The sequence below is a fragment of the Elgaria multicarinata genome, chromosome 3 (genome assembly GCF_023053635.1).
Source record: "Elgaria multicarinata webbii isolate HBS135686 ecotype San Diego chromosome 3, rElgMul1.1.pri, whole genome shotgun sequence".
Taxonomy (NCBI): Eukaryota; Metazoa; Chordata; class Lepidosauria; order Squamata; family Anguidae; genus Elgaria; species Elgaria multicarinata.
In genome coordinates, this window is record NC_086173.1 from 78,813,123 (window position 1) to 78,830,928 (window position 17,806).

The window sequence follows — 17,806 nt, forward strand, 5'->3', positions numbered from 1 at the left end:
AAAAGCCCTTAGCAAGTCCCCCAAATCTTCACAAACCAACCAACAAACAACCCGAGAAGAATACTGCATCCGATGTGGATATTATTTGTTGAGTAAACATCTGAGCTTTAAAATGAACAAAACACATTAGGAAGAGAACCTGCTATTCTCCTTCAAAGATACTTAAAAAATATTCATTAACAAAAATTGAAATATGTGCAAAAGCTACTGCCAGCTGCCTTACTGAAAAGGAGTCAAAACGAAGGAGTGCAGGAAAGGTAATTTCCCCTAATGCTGGGGTGTACATTTGTGCTTGCCTTTACATCTCCTATTAAACAAGTTTCAAATGTCCACTGAATGAATACCTAGTTTATTACACATCTGTTAAAAATCAGAATATATAAAAACCCTTTACTTCACAATATTTCAAATCAACATATTTACACCTCAATTTTAAAACACATGGTCAGTGAAACATACAGCAATGTGACCACTCAAGAATTAAATTAAAAAAGCACACTTTAAAGCAGAAAGAAGTATATAACCACAAATGTATGATAGTATAGCAGCTAGGTAAAATAAGAGAGAGAGAGAGAGAGAGAGAGAGAGAGCGCAATCCACCAGGAAGTGCCCATCACTATTTCTGCAGGTAGGCCAGTTTTTAAATTTCCATTGAACACAGTCAAACTTCCTATTAAAAAAAAATACAAGCATGATATCTGGAAAGTTTGGCTTTCAGATCATGACATTTTTTTAAAGTGTAAAATCTACAACTATTCAAAGTAATATACAAAACACCTTGAGAGCAATCTAGGACAAGAGCAAGTCTGCCCCACATAGATATTTCACTGAAGAAGGCATTACTGAAAGGCATAATTTATGAAGAGGTGAATAATACAAATCTCAATACTTTGTGTAGGCGGGTGTTTACACATTTTCACTTGGCTACACGATAAATATAAGGTTTTAAGAGAGTTGATTGTGTGAAGTGAGCATCAGATACACTACAGGCTACAAAGCAAGAAAGAGACGCCATGTCTTGAAAGCAGTTGTTGTGATGACAGAAGGAGCCCACACCTCAGAAAAAAGGAAAGGCCGGGTGCCCAATAAGCTGTAGGTGCTTGGCTCTACAAACTTGTGCTAGTAAGTGACAACAGAAAGACTGCAAGTCACCTGGCCTATGTGCTATTCTACACAAGCTACTCCTTGACCTGCAGGAAGGAAACGCCTGTTTGGAGAGATGGCCGATATTTTAGACAGAATTCTTCTAAATGGTTTTGTTTTTTTAAAAAAACCCAAAACCCAATCTTTATGAACTTTGGTCCAAAAACACAATTTTCTTCAAATTGCTGATGCTACACACGCTGTGGAAAACATTCCTTCTCTTGCTGGGACATGACAAAGTTTAAAAGCATTATTGTAATGCAGCTGCTGTGCATTGGTTTTGGTGTTCTGTAGCGATGCAGTTTTCATTACAGGAATTATTTATGTCTGGACAATGCACTGAATCCTGTCAAGGATGGCAAATCTCTGCTGAAGAAAGCCATTCGTGGCTGGATGTATATAAACATTACTTTCACCTGCTAAAGATAAAAAGAGCAGACATATGTTTTCCTCCCAGCAAATTTGATGTTTATTTTTGCCAGCCAGTGGAAAACCGAAGAGGCCTAACCCTTTGTTCTTCAAGCATTCCCTGGATGCCAACACCACAGGGCCAACTCTGCAATCACTTTGATTTTCTACAAGTGGTTCCAGTTAAATGGAGCCTTGTCTCAAGAATCACACTAATTTAAAGTTACATTTACACATCCTATTAATATCTTGCCCTCCAGAACAAACCACCATTTAAAAAGTGGGAGCCCACCTTTCGTAGAAGAGCTGAACAATCTCCACTGAAACCCCTCATCCTGCCGGCCCCTTTCCTCTCTGCCATTGTCCACAGTGCCTTTGCACACAAAAAGTCATTACATAAAGAGAAACACACATTATTATTTACATAAACATTCATCTGAAAAGGTATGAGTCCTTCACCTTGCTTTTCACAGTGGCAAACAGCAAATGATCTACAATACTCTAATCAGCAGTTGTCATGGATACCATGTAAAGCTCAGCAGTGTTGTTTATGAATGTGTCCATAGTTATAGGAACTCTACATAGTTCTCAGGAATCAATCCTGTTTTTCCATTCAAGGTTCCTTCCAACCAGCCAGGTTCTTGAGATGGATGAACTGGAAAGAGAAATGCAGGTTATTAAGTCTATAAATATGAGACTTTAAAACAAAACTGGACTTTGCCCTGACCTGTACATTTCCTGTTCTGCTTAATGCTTGAAAAATGAAACAGGGTTGGGGATGCAACACCACTTTGTTGTGTTTGGAATTTCCTGTTTCTATGCCTGGTAACTCCAGGACATTCTATTTACTGGGGCCTACAAGAACAGTTCCTGCAAGTGGGGCCTTGCAGGGTTACTTATCCCTCCCCTGACAGGTGAGTGATGATTGGAGCCACCTCCAGGCTTTCCACTTTGGAAGAGGCACCATATTGGGTTCTGTGGCTGGATTTCCCTTCGTAATGACTCAAGGAGCCAGTGAATGGCACACTCTTCTGTAAGGGATTGGGTCTTGGGTACAGCAAACAAGCCAATGTGAGTGGGCACCAGCTGCCTGGAAGTGGGAGAAACAAAAAACTTCTCAGCTTTAAGCATGAAAACACTGCGATGTCGCTGTGGCCAGGGCTGTCTCCCACGGGGAGAAGAGAAGCTTTGATCTGGTGGCACAGATCTTCATTTCCCTATTTTAAGGAGGGAGAAACACCTTCAAAATAACTGGGTAAATGTCTTTCTTTAAATATAAAAATGAGGTCTCTTTACCAGGAGCTACACCAGAAAACTGCTGCCTGTGACTGAAACTGGGCTGTCCTGAGTATGTGGGGAGCCAGAGGAAGATATCCTTGGAGGATGAATCTGTCTGTGGCCAGGCAGAGGGGCAATATAGATCAAGCATGGCGAACACAAGGCCCTCCAGATGTTGCTGGACTCCAAATCCCATCATCAATGACTACTAGCCATGCTGGCTGGGCTTGTTGGGAGGTGATGTCCTAAAACTCCTGGAGAGCTACAGGTTACTGACCCCAGGATCTAGATCAGATTGCCTTGTAACCCCAGGATGAGAATGGAACGCTAATGAACATTTCTAGACATTGTCAATCATAAGCAGTAAATTACATAACCTATATTTAGTTAAGTCAGCGATTCAACTATATCACAGAATGATGACTACCAGATGTCTCTTCTTTTAATACCACCATCAACATCATATAGAATGCTTAGTGGGAGCACATTTTTTGGTGCCTCTTCCCAGCCTTCTTACTTCTGGATGGAAATCTCTCCCCACCCCAATCCACCCCACAGCCTAACCACCCATATATCTCCTATAAAGCCACCTGTTTCAGCTTAATTTGAACAATCACTATATTACATCTCCTTTGGTCTTAAAAACAGAAACATACCATCAATGTTAATGGCACTTTTACAGAATAACACTGCCTTACACTACGATCAACTGTTTTAACTTACTTTTAAATGGTTTTAAATATTTGAATGTTAAAGGTTTTATATTATGTTTTATCATGCTGTGAACCATCCAGAGAGCTTTGGCTATTGGATTGTAGAGAAATGTAATAAATGTAATAAATGAATGCAATTAATGAATAACAGAGAGAGAGAGAGAGAGACTGGCTGACCCTGCCCTGTGAAGTTTACAATCTCATTGTTGATAGTGGAAAAGACAGAAGGAGAAGAGAAAAAGGGAAACCATATGACCAAACACACTTAAATGTATGGAGGCTTTGTTTTAATAGGAAGTGAGGACTAAGGAATTAAAATTACAGATTTCATCTCTCACGTTTTCATCCCAATGCTCATTATTCCCCATAAACATTTGTCTTTTCTGTAGTGCTTTAGACCTTTTTTTCTTCCCTTGTGGCCTATTTCTTAGTCTAAAATTCCACTCCATATTATGCTTAGAGTTCCTTCCCACAACCTACTTCCCTTCCCTTCGCTCCTCTCCTCCTTTTTTTAGCTCTCAATGTTTATATAGTTAACAGGCATAAGGAAATCATATTCCTGTTTTTGAAAACCATTGTGATGACAACAGGGTTACATAAGCCTGGTCATATATGTTAGCCCACAGGAGGAGGAGAAGGAAGGAAGGAAGGAAGGAAATATTATCAAGAAGTCCTTGCTGTTTCTATGCAGATAATGTCAAACTCACTCTTGGGAGTGAACAGCGCTTTAGAGAAAAATCTGGAACCAACCTTGAGTCCCTAAGAAAATTAAAGCACTTATTCTCTTTCTGCTCTGCTCATTAAAAGGTCTTCCTATGCTTGGTTTTGGAAAAGTACTTCCTTTACTGATTTCAATTCTAAGAAGGTGTTTCTTGGCCTAGTTTGCCTCTGTTTTGGGGGCAATCTTGGCTCCTAAATAGAAAGTAAACGATATAATCTGCAGCAAACAAAAAAAGTAACAGCAGAGCTTGAGTTGTGATGAATTACCAGGACAGGAATTAGTGGGACCAGGAGTGTGCTGAGGGTAGTTCTACAATTGGACCTAGGGTTTTGTAAGTTTATTTATCTATGCCAAGACTTTAGAATTGATCAGAAATCAAAGCAATAATAAAATTAACTCTAAAAGACTAGACTATGGGTTAGTTCGAGGTATATATGTATTTCCCCCATTGTATGTGTGAATGCTTGACTCATGCAATAGTGTTGGATCCAGATATCCACGTGCTCCTGGCTCTGCCTCTGCCTCTCCCTGCCAGCCCCCAAAGTCTCCTAAAGATGCTCCCTCATGGTTCAGGGGGGCACTGTTGAATGGAGGGGCTGTGGCACAGGGGGCTGAGAGGGAAGGGGCAGTAATTGGAAATTGGGCAGGAGCACCTTCTGTAAGTGCCTCCAACCAATTCTCTGCAAATTCCCCCTTTCCCCTCAGCAACTCAGCATAATCATACACTCCAATCACCCCCTTCCATGGGTAGATATCTGGATCTACCTCTGTTGTTTCAGCTCTTATTTTATGTCCCTATGAGGGGAAATCTTAATTTACATGTACAGATGACACTGACTCTTCATTCCTTTTCCAATACTTTGTTCCCAACTTTCAAGCATATATTATGGTTTTATGAACCACAATCTTCAGAGAACTCCTTAACCTATCCTGCTGCTTATATTTAATCTTCTCTGAATACCCCTTTACATTGCTATCTCTATCAGTACACTTGTGACAAGAAACCAATGTTGCTGTGATTGGAACATTAAAGGACATTAGGAGCTGCAAGTGAAAAAAGTTTGTGTAGCCTAATCTACTGAATGAAGCATAAAATGACCTGAATGGACCATCCATGATTTTATGCCAATAGGTGAGAGGGCAACCAAGCTTTTCATTGGATTTATTTATACTTTTTTTAAAAAAAAAATATCCTGCCCTTCCTCCAAGAAGCTCAGGACAGTATATGCAGGGAGAATCCCATTTTATCCTCTGTCTCCCCTGATTTTCCAATATTCTGGCTCATGTGGAGGCTTCAATCTTCAGACAGTTACCTTCCACAAATAGAGGGTGATGGATGAGGCGAATGAGAGGGGCGGGGCTAGTGGACTGCCTCTTATCACGTGTTTGCTCTATTCAGGTACAGAATGCCCGAATAAGGCTTATTTCAGGCCCAGAGTTTAACTTTCAAGTCATAGACTTTACACAGAAGCAGGTGAATGTTACCTTACGAAGAAGAAGGAAAAAAACCCTATCTTCTTTTATTACATTGCCATAACTGTTACTACTTTCTCTCCCATATATCACATCTCTAAAGTCCTTACTAAACTTTGCAGATTCATACACACTGCATGCTTTAAAGCAATTTCCTGTGCATTACTGTTTGACTTTCCATCTATTGTTCAGTTTCTCATTTCATCTGTACCCCATAAAGAACATCTTATCAACATAATGTTTGGGGATATTTTATATTTGTGGGCTAATTCTGCATTCTCCAGAAAGCGCGAGGAACTGGGACAACCCACGACCCCCACCCACCGTTGCGTGGAGACCGCGGAAAAACCAGGCTCAAAGGCGAGGGTGAGATCCCAGGGCAAAGGAGGATCATCCCTCCCTGATCTCGGGATCCTCTGTGAGTCATGTGGACGCACAGGGACGATCCCGGGGATCGTCCCAGGATAAAGCACCATCTAGCTAAGGCCTGTATCTGAGGTGAAGATTACTTCTGCCGAACGAGACCTCCAGCTAGCACCGTTGTTTTCAGGTATGCCATTTAGACCCTTCACACTTGCCAAAGCAAGCTGCCCTTTAAAGAACAAACAAAAGCACTGTGGGAAAAGATTGCCTACAAGGTTACTTCCACCTATGGATGATTGCCCTAATATAACAAAAGAAACAAACAAGAGAGCAGTTTTCACCAGTGAGAGATTGTGGAAAAGATGAGCAACTGGCTTCTGTCCTTCTAGCAAGAGGCTGCTTTATTCTCAAAAACCTAAGGTTGTGCCTTGTCAAAGATAACATAGTTCAGGGTATACAGAAAAAGAGGGTAGTTGGCCTCTTTTGCAACAAACACTCAGTCTGACTAATGAGAAACAGACTTATGTAGCTGGTTTCACTCATGGACTCTTAGGCAAGGGAGATTACTGTGCAATGTAGAAAAGCCTGTACAGCAAGCGCCATGAAAAACTAAATAAAAAATTCCTGCTCCAATTCACATGATATTACTCCTGCTAATAACTGTTTATTTTTATTTCCCCCCTACTAATACAAAAGTTTTTTAAAAATGCACTCTGCCACAGTAATGAACATCTGGGATTTAACTATGTCTTTTTAGGAGAGCATGCCATATTATGCAAGTTTTCTCCATGCACAGAGCTCTTCATTTTTATCTAGCAACCACTGTTTGTTCACTATAAACAGCCACTCTCTGTTCATTCTGCTTTCCTGTATGCCTAAGAGACAGAGGAGAGTTGACTGGTAATTAACAAAGGACCCCAAAGATTCTATCAGAAACTTACCCTCTTCTAAATCATTTCCTTCTTTCTACCACATTTCATTTTTCACTGAAATGCAAAATTGTTGCCACTTCTTTATGGGGCTCTTGGGACTGACATTCTTCCTCACTCATCTCATTTAACTTGATAAAGCCTCCCTCTCCTGAAGTCCACCTGGATTAACTCACTGCCACTTGACACCTTTCAGTGAGTCTTTCACCTGTATGCAATACCTGCCACCTATCCACGTTGGACATGGAGGTTTAACTTCCATTTCACAGAAACCAAAAGGCTGCTCCTGGTACCTCTGGGTTTGTAATCATCAATCTAATGAATCTTGAAATGAGTGGAAATCGGAGGGACGTAGATTTCAGCGAACGTTAAGAGAAATGTCCTAATGGTAAGAGCTGCTTGACAGGGGAACAATCTGCATTGGTAGCTGGCGAGCTCTCCTTCGCTGGACATATTTAAACAGAGGCAGGACCACCATCAGTTAGGGGAGCTGCTGTTCCATCCTTCATGGTCGATCTTATATTAAGCATGGGGAGGGACAGGGATTGGACTAGATGACCTCCAAGATCCTTCCAATCCTGTGGTTCTATAAAAATGTTTCAATATAACCCAAATTGAAAATTGTGAAGTTGAAGCTGCTTGAAATATGCTAAAAAAATCATTTGGCTGGAGGTTCTCACATTTTCACAGCAAGAAATTAGATTTCACGATGTTCCCTGCTCTCCATTTCCCCACCCCAAATGAACCCAACCCTAGCAGCTTGCCTCCTCCTGATTCCAAATGCCTTTGCAACCCCAAAGATACACAATTTTGTTGCGTGAGATATAGTTTATAATAACAAAGATTCAATCTGAAAAACTCAGCACGTTTGAAGGTTGGTTGCAGTGCTATTCCTTGGAAGGCCAGAAAGATTAGTCTTTTGTTTTATTTTTAAAAAATCACTAGTTCTAATAAGATAAAGTCTTAGATTATAGTACTCAATGGGTCACACCAGATTTCAGCATAATCGAGCTACCTTCTGTCCTTCAAAAATCACCATCCCTGCTTTTGTGTATTAGGCTGGAGACAACAACACTCGGATACTCACCATTATCAAATACGATGCCTGCCGTGAAGGAGAGTTCTGAGTCATGTTCTGCTTTACAAGCATACAATGCTCTGGCTCTACGGAATGGTGAACTGCAAAAATAATAATGATTTTTTTTAAAAAAAAAAATCAGCATGAAAATGGAATTTGTACAGGTTGGTTCATGTTGTGTGTGTAGTATTTCTAAAACATCTCCCTTGAAAAATCCTTGAAACATGTCAAAACTGCCAGATGTTATAGTGCAGGGTTAAAGAGGGAACACTGGTTAGAGGAGGGGGGGAATGAAGAATGTTCAAGATAACAATAAGCACAGAGAGAGAGAGAGAATCACTTCCTCTCCAAACCACATTTCACCATTTCAGAAATTCTGTTGAGAACGTAACTGCAACATTTAGGAGCAAGGCATGCACTTGGTTGCCTAACCAACTGAGTAATACTATGTGAAAAGAGAATCAGAAAGGGAGAAAAGAGAATCAGCATTAAAGTCAACATGGAATATTTTCAGTGAATTACTGATAAGAGATGTTAGCCAGAGTCCCAACTTCCGGTTGAGTCTGACTCAGTCAAACTCTGCTAGCAATCTCTCCTCAGTACAGTAAATCATTTGAACTCAGCATTATTTTTTTGTGGTATGAATTTTCTAGCTCAGTTCCAGAACTGCATCTGTTTAAACAGTGCAGGGTTAACTTGCAACCCGATGGAGTCCTTTCCATACTAATTTACCTGCTACAGAATCTCCAAGGTTCAACTGCAGCCCTGCCTCCCGCCCAGGTGTTGCCGAGGCCGCTGGGTGCATTTTAGGGAACAAGGCTTAGCTGCTCTAACAGCACAGCCTCTAGGAGGTCCCCCGTGCTCTGCTCTGCTATGGCTGAGCATTGCAGGGGAAGACTGGTAATGGACGACAAATTGTCCTGCAGGCCAACCATAATGAAGTCAAATAAATTGAACCAAAGTGAAGATTACTAAAGCAAAACCTCTGACAAAGCCATAGTAAAACCACGAGGGAAAGGACAGTCTTACCTGCTGAATTTTGGTTCTTCCCACGGGCAGGTTGCCATTCATTTTGGATTAAGAGAATGGAAAGCAACAGAGAAGACAGGACTATGAACATCTTCCTGGAAGATGTGCTCTCTCACTCATGCCCAGAATGCAAAAGGAAGCCACCTCATTCCAGGCTGAGCTACTTGTCCCTCTAGCCCAGCAGCGGCTCTCAGCAGGTGGTCTCAAGGCATGGTACTAAATCTTTTCCATCACCCCAAACTGGAGATGCCACGGACTGAACCTGGGACCTTCTTCATGTAAAGCTTGCTAGCTGCCACTGAGCTACTCTCTCCCTAATTATTTGGAGGGGGAAAGCAATTTAAGTCAGATAAATGGTGTGTGTGGGGGGGTGAGTTATAAAAAAAATCCTTCCCCCAGCAATGTGGCCCTGAGCCAAGCCCTCTCAGCCTCTTTCATGGCAAGTAAAAGCTACTGAGAGAGCTGAAAGTGGATTTCCCATAGCATGTGTAGCTTGACCCTCTGGCGGAGCTGGCGTCTTTGATGGGTTTTTTGTAAACCGCCCAGAGAGCTTCAGCTATGGGGCGGTATATAAATGTAGTAAATAAATAAATAAACAAACCGTGTTCTAGTGAATGCCGGGTTTTCTTGGAAGCATATCAAGAGTTCATCAAAGGAAAAGATTAGCCATGACAGAAATGTTTCCCCGAAGACAGCTTGCCTACCACTACTGACATTCCCCTGAAAGTGCACTGCAGGGGAGCCATTGGTGTATTCTAGGCCATGTTCTGAGTTCATGCAAGAGAACAATGAGGTTAAGTAGGACAAGGACTTACAACAGCTTCCTCCAACCTAGTGCCCTCCAGATGAGTTGGACCACAACATCCATCATCCCATGGATGATGAGATTTGTAGTTCAGCAGATCTGGGGGCACCAGATCTGAGAATGATGCCCTACATGAATGGAACAGGTACTGTGGAACATTGCCCAGAATCTACTCCAATGTAGAAAAGGTTCCCTGGAAGTAGAAAGCAATCACTGCCCCAAACTGAGAACTTAAGACAAGCCATGCTGGATCAGACCAAAGGCTTATTTAGTTCCACCACTCTGTTCTCACAATGGCCAACCAGATGCTTATGGGAAACTCACGAGGAGAACATGGGTGCAGTAGCACCATTGCTCAGTGTTTCTCAGCAACACTGAGAAACCAATATAAAACCTACTAAAATCCTATGCATGTCTACTCAGAAATGTTCCATTGTGTTCAATGGGTTTTACACCGAGGCAAGTGGATACAGGACTACAGGACTGCAGCCTTAGATATTTTGTTATAACAAGCAGTATGATAGATAGATAGATAGATAGATAGATAGATAGATAGAGATAGATAGATAGATAGATAGATAGATAGATAGGAAATAAACCAAAGAGCAACAGTCTAAGAAATCTGTTAACAGGTGATGATAAAGACTCAGTAACACGCCTTGAGACTCTGGAAAGCCACTGCCAAGCTAGCAAGACTGGGCTGGATGGACAAGTAGCCTAACCTGGTATAAGGCAGCTGAAAGAGCCACAGCAAACAATAATAAAAAAATAAACTTGCTCCAAATTTCTGCAAGACAGCAGAATGAATAGAAACCGGGTGTTTCTAGTCTCAAAGTTTAACATTTCTATTCTGACAAGGATCTAGCTAGCTGGAGGACTTAGATCCCACTCTTCTAATGCATTTGCATCACTCACAACTGCTTACAACAGATAAAAAGAATAAAATCAACTAGTCAATAAAACATGTGCAGCAGATAAAAATAAACAAAAAATGAGGGCTTGCCACATAGGAAATAATCAGCCTAAGAGGTCAGATTCATGCTGGGGGGGAGGGGGGAACCATTTTGACCAGATAGGAAAAAAAACAGTGAGAGCTAAACTCAATGTTGAGTTAAATATATTTTTTACTGTAGTGTAAGTGTGCAGGACCCTGATCCAAGTCAGGACCTCTGAATACAAGAAGAGGGGATATACCTCCCCACTAGTCACTTTAACCTCTAAGTCCCCACCACCACCAAACAGAGGCTAGTGAAAGGGAGGGAACTCCACTGGCCCGAGGGAATAAATGGATCTATAATCTGGATGCAGCCATAAGTCCTTTCTTATGACCGGAACCATCACAGATGAGATACAGAAGACAGCCTCCTCAGTAGATCTGATGAAGTGGCCAGGCTAGTATTGGAGGGTGGTTGCCTCAGCAGAGGCTTCCGCCATCACACCTCACAAAAGTATGAATAGAGGTCCATGTCTCTGGGGAAAATACTGCCTTGCAATGGCCTCTACCATTGGTTGGCTTTGGTTGTCACCTCTATTCTGAATGTGGGCTAACAAATTGAAATTTAATCCAGAGAAGACAGAGGCCCTCTTGGCTGATGTTGTTGGAACTGATCTAAGTTAGATGTCTGGCTTATCCTTAATGGGTGGCTGCCCCTCCAAACGAACAGGTGAGCAGCAGGCTACACAGCATACAGGGCTGCAGCTAGAGGAAGAGGCGGTGGCAGGACTTTTAAGGGTTTGGATGTTTGGTATGGGACATAGCTAGGGAAACTCCCAGCTGAAGAGTATGAGTGGGCTAGGCCAGCTATTTATTTATTCTCATGGTGCAGGAAGGCTCTGTCTAGGAGCTGCCTGGAGGATAATCATCATCCTTCAGCTGTTCCCTGCTTGAAGCCAGGGAATCTGTTAGGAAGGCAGAATGAGTTCTTGTATAAAGCCAAGGAAACTACCTGAGACTTTCTTTTCTTAAGGGCTGGACCCAATGAATCCTCCTTGGTAAGGAACCTGTCGGGTCTTTCCCTCCTTCAGGAAGAAATGCCCGGCAAAATAAGCTTCACTGATGTGGAGTGGTTGTTACTAGCCTGAGTCTTGGGCATGCTCTTAGGTCTATCTTAGGAGTGGTCTCTCCACCAAATGCAGGGAAGTGATTGTGGAAGAGCAAGATACATCTTCCCCACCCATGCTCCGGGTCGTGTGGCTGCTCACTGCCCCTGTTGTCACCACTTTCAGCACTCTTCCATGTGTGAGAGAAATGCTGCCTGGAGGATTAGTGACGAGTAGAGCTGTGGTGACTTGGCGAGCCGCAATGGCTGCATGGGTGCAATCAGTGCTTGGCCTTGGCACTGACTTTGGAAAGGCAGTGGACAAGTGGCTTTAGCCATCAAACAAAATGGAGTGAATGTTTCATTCCACAAGGGGAGAAGGGGATGAAGGGGTTGGGACACTCCCGTCGCCCTCAGGATCCCATGATGGCTGGAGCATTGAAGGGCACTGAGTGGGCCTTCAGAGGCACTTAGTACCCTGAGAAGCTGGCAAGGCAGAGGCTGTACATTCCACCTACTCATCTTTCCCTCCTCTCTATCTTTCTGGCTGAACTGGGAAAATATGCTGACTCTTGGCCTTCCTTGAGATGGGCAAAAATCCCAGCCGTTCTCTACCTGGTCGTTCCTGGCCAATGTGGCATGGGGAAAGTCATGCTCAAGGAGAGCTGAAAGAGCTCAATGCCAGCTCCTGCTGCCTTGGCCCCTTATGTCTTCGGCCTCTGCTTTTCTTTCAGTTTTCCTCCCTTGAAGCACTTGAAAGGTTCCCCGAAAACCCCGCCTCCCTGACACAGGCAGAAAGACCAATTGATGATTGGAAGGAGGCAATATCTTTTAAGAAGAGGCTTGAATGAGTCTTATCTTTCTGGTCCCTTGAGATGGTTCTGAACCCCGAGTTGAATGTTCTTTTGTTTACAAGGGTGTGTGTGTGTGTGTGTGGTGGGGGGAGATAAATAGTTTTTTCATCATCGGGATCATTAAAAGGGGTTAACTGTAACCTGTGATTTAAAGAAGGGTCATGACATGGCAGTTCAGCTACAAATAATCTAATCTACCAGAGCACAGAGAGGTGGACTGATTTCCTTTGTTTTCCATTGGTGTCCTAAGGTCTTTTCCACCCATTTTTCTATTTTTCTTGGGAATTTCTTTAACTAGGTTTGGAATTTGGGCTCCTTCCACTTCTCTCTCTCTCTCTCTCTCTCTCCATCCATTCATTCTTCTTGCAAGTAGGCCATGCACATGTGTGCATTAACACAGCCTTTTCTCTTTTTTTGTTAGTGGAAAGTACAGTATTTAAATTTGAGCTCCTTCACAGTCTTTGAAAATTCCTTGCCAAGAAACACATAAAGAGAAAAACAGATCACCTAGACAGCAATGTAATTCATATCAGAAAATGCTAAACCAGTTTCACCCTTATCCAGATCAGGACGTCTGCAAGAAATGTAAGTTAAAGTGCCAAACAATGCCTGCCTGTTAACTTCAGCCAACCAGAACCTCCAGCTAATCTATCAAGTGCTTTAACTGAAAGGAAAACCAATAAGACTGCATGATTAAATAAAATGAAAGTATTTATTGTGGGGCAGGGGTGGGGAAGGATTCTTTGCACACACAGTATCTTCCTTTCCCCCTCATGCAGCCACTCTTGGATAAGTTTCTGCATTTAAAGGGCACTTTTTAAAAATGCAAATAGCATCTGTAGTGGTAAGAAAGCAGGTGAATAATTATTGTGACTACAGCAGGCAGGGAGTGGGAATTTAACCCTTTACTCCCCTGCTGTGGTTGTAAATTATTTATTGTAAAAAGGCGGATATGATTGTATCAGGAGTAATTTTCATGTACAGTTTTGTTAGGCAACCAGCAGTTTGCCATTGATGACCGTGCAGGTGGATGCATCAGTTATATCTGTGAATAAACAAGGTTAATTATCAATGTCCATCCCCGTACATATATATATATATTGTAGTTGTGTGCTTTGGGCACTCTGTATATATCAGATCATTCAACTACTGCCTTCCTTTTTTTGAATCCCTGTCCATATTCTCCACACCATGCATAACTTTGTGCACCTCTATCATGTCTCCCTTCAGCCTCCCTTTTTCCAAGCTGAACAATCCCAGCTGTTGTTACCTTCCCTCATAAGAGAGATGCTGCAGTCCCTTGATCATTTGAGTTGCCCTTTTCTGCACCTTTTCCAGCTCTTCTGCATAAAATTCAGTCTAAGATTTAAACCTGGAGACCAGATTATTAGGTATGTAATGATCCAAAATATTATTTTGCATCAGATAAGAACATAAGAACTGGCACGCTGGATCAGACCGAGAGTCCATCTAGTCCAGCACTCTGTTCACAAAGTGGCCAACCAGTTGTTGACAAGGGATCAACAAAGCAGGACATGGTGCAGCAGCACCCTCCCACCCATGTTCCCCAGCACACAGGCTTACTGCCTCAGATACTGGACGGAGCACATAACCATCAGGGCTAGTAGCTATTCATAGCCTTCTCATCCAGGAATTTATAGCTGGAAGTAATAGGTAATAGGTAAATGCAGAAGCACTACAACTAAAAACATTTCAATTCCAATCTGCATGTGAAATTCATTCACAGGAATGTTGTATCCAATTCTGACTGAGTTCTCTCCCCACAAAAAATACTCTTGCCATCCTGCCCCAACTCATGTTTGGTATTCTGAACTTCACCTAAGTCACCTTCCCACCCCTTGTGGCTTATGGCCTCAGTAATACTAATATGTGGTCTGTCTAGGTTTGCAAAACAAAAGAAAAAATCCTCAAAGACACACAGAACCCTGAAAATGAACCAGTTTAGGGGGCCTGTTCACAATGTCAACAGTATATCACTGAGATGAGGAGGCAATGAGAAGGAACAGTGTTTGACACACAAAGAAGAAAGCGGCTGAGCCCCTGCTATTTAGGAAATCCTGTAAGTATTTAGGATATGGGAATGTTTGGAGAAGCAACCCAGGCAGAGGAAATCACAGCAAATACAGGGCATGCTCTGCTAGCTAAGATGAGTCAGACAGCAGCTTGGCAGAAGAATCCCCGCCACACAGCCCATGTTTGGACTCCCAATTTTCTTTTCTTTGCTGCATCTCAGTGCATGGTGCTGCAGTGCCCTTCACAGCCCAGCCTGGATGATCAAGGGCATAAATGAGCCCTGGATCTTTCTGATCAGTCTTTTTTTAATTTTTGCCTCTGAGCATGGCATGGGGCCAGGAAAGCACTCAGCCGAGTTTTGCCCACGTGACCTTGTACAGTTTACAGAAGAGTGAGAGATTTCCCCCATCCACCGCCACTACCTCAGAACGATATAGTTCTGATTATGTGACACTTGATGCAGTCCTGCACCAAAACCCAAACATAACAGCCACCTTAAATGGGAATCTGAGATTGGGGATTTGTGAGCAGTTTGCATGTTGAATTAAACTGATTGCTGGCAGAATGCATGTGTCCTTTCTGTGCCCTGTTTGTGAATTAATAAGTCAGCTACCCAGCCCTGTTAAAGAAAGAAAGAAAGATTATGAGCAGACTGCAGAGAAGAATTCCAGAAGAATTTAACACTCACATTCACTTCATTGCTGGATGGATTTTGCCCTTTTGTTGTTTACATACAGTGATTCCTTTTCTATGACCAGTGCCACATGCCATGGAAGCTCTGCTCCTTAGGATTGACTGTAGTTACTGAGCAGTGAAGAGCATTCTGCACATGCTCAGAGGCAATGGTGTCTTGGGGAAGGACAATGCAGGGAAGCACCACTCTGGGACCTTTTTCAGAGCAAGAGGAATGGTGTCACCTGCCAGAGCTCTAGTATAAGTGATGGACTTTCCTTGCTCTGGTAAGTGAATGCCACGATCCTGAGATTTTGGAGTTTTACTATTGTCTGTGACAGATTAGCATAGAGAAAGTCGCAGAATGAGGAAATAACCAAACAGAGGCTGGATACTTCTTTCCTTTTCTTTGATGGGATTCCTACTTCATACTTGCCATTTAAATAGAAACACTCCTTTGCAAGGTTGCATTTGCAATTAAAAGCTAATCACCAGGTCTGGCCAATATACATGGTAAGAATGCTATATAATGAAATACATATTCAACATAATATGCAAACAAACCCAATGCTTCACTCTTAAAATCTAACAAGATGCACTCCTGCTATGGGCGCAACAACTCCTTAAGCGGAAGCTAGCCTAAAGAATGATTAATATAGCACATCTAATTTATTTCACAGCAAGAATGATGGCATCATCTGCCAGAGTGGTATTTGCCAGCATCATAAGCTTGGAGGGTTGGAGGACAGGGCTGGCCTAGCATGTAATTCCTTCGTTAGGTAGGCTTGGCTCAGAGACTGACTGGTCCAAGGTCACTCTGTCAACTTCGTGGAGTCCCAGGTCTCCAGCTAAAGCCCAACATGTTAAGCACTATATGACCTTTGCCAACTCACCATTCCATGAGTGTCAGCCAATGGTGCCGTCAGGACAGGACTTTGGTGCAGAAGCCCGAGGCCTGATGCAGCAGGAGGAGCAGAAGGGCCTCCAAGTGCATTTAGGGCTGCTTTGCTTCCTGCTGTAAGATCATTATGGCCACAGCCCAAAATTACCTAACTGCATTGCTACTGTCAGCTGATCCTAATTTGCTATGTATTGCTGCTGTTTGGATATAAAGGATCGACACAGGTGCCAGCATTTTTTTAGTCTTCTTGAGCGTGTGGCTATGGAGGGCTGTTGTGATGAACACATCAGAATTTACCACTACACCACTGACCCAGCCCATGTTTGTACTGAAGAAGTTGCATTGATTTGAAAAAGAGAAAGAAATTTCAAGTATGAAAGAGCATTCTTGGACTCCCTGTTACTGCTTTTCTCTAAGTGATCTGTTTTCAAAAACAGTAAGGGTCCAAAGAAATCTGTTTTTCATTTAGATTGCCCTATGTCCCACATTGATCTGGTTTGCATGACATGAGAGCCCAGCATGGCTTAATTTAGCCATGGGATGGGGGCTGTCATGTTGTGCCAGGCACCTAGCTTACTGTGGCTTGTTGTATTGTATGAATCCAGGCGGCAGAGGTTGTTTGAGGGCCAGACAACTATCAAATAACCCATGGCTTGTTTTAGGATTATTTGAGGGTTGTCTTCATACTACCCCTATTGCCGGGGTTCACATGACACAACCTGCAAAAATGGCACCTGTGGGATCCGGGCATAGCGCAACAGCCCTTGAGGTTAAATTAAGCCATGCTGGGTTGTCGTGATATGTGAACAGGCCCATTATCTTGCACATTTGGATTTTTATTTTATTTTTGCCGGGGTGGGTGACAAGAATGCTTTCTCATGTATTTTGTACACCTGAACAATCCACAAGTACGTTGATGGATTCAAACCTCTGTAACAAGGCAGCCAATGGAATGCCATGAGAAAGTTAGGGAATAATGTTTCTGGCATGGGCTAGCCAACTGCTATTGAAATGTAAGTTTAGCTTATCAGTGAGAAGGGGATACTGCCCCACATAAAAATTATGGTCCAAGCTCTGAGAACAAATACTATGGGAATGTTTACTGTGGTAGTTTGCAGTGTGGACAAGCATTTGAAAGCAGAAAAAATAAATACCATTGGTCTTTTGCAGCTTATTCTATCTCTTTAGCTTAATATGAATGAATTTTAAGAGGTCTATTGATTTTAATGTGTAAAGTTTGACCAGTTTTTAATTACCTTATTAGATGTACAATTTTTTAGATATACAAGCGGTACAACTGTTGTCAAAAAAGCTTATATAGCTATTTTCACTGGCACAATTAAGCATGAAAAACAAGGAGAGGTGG

The 17,806-nt window shown here is 42.4% G+C and overlaps 1 protein-coding gene across 3 annotated transcripts in view; it reads right to left on the reverse strand.

The window, feature by feature from the left end:
• Positions 1-265: 265 nt before the first annotated feature.
• The window catches only part of ARHGAP26 (Rho GTPase activating protein 26), a 299,816-nt gene continuing 282,275 nt past the window's right edge, over positions 266-17,806 (reverse strand). The window contains exons 21-22 of one of the 3 annotated variants that reach the window (XM_063120676.1): positions 8,116-8,207; positions 266-2,206 (exon numbers count right to left, since the gene is read on the reverse strand). In XM_063120676.1, coding sequence (XP_062976746.1) covers positions 2,118-2,206; positions 8,116-8,207 — 181 coding nt within the window. In that variant the 3' untranslated portion in view covers positions 266-2,117. Of the gene's footprint in view, positions 2,207-8,115; positions 8,208-10,804; positions 10,858-17,806 lie in introns of those variants that run through there. The other 2 variants (XM_063120675.1, XM_063120677.1) reach the window with 2 other exon arrangements.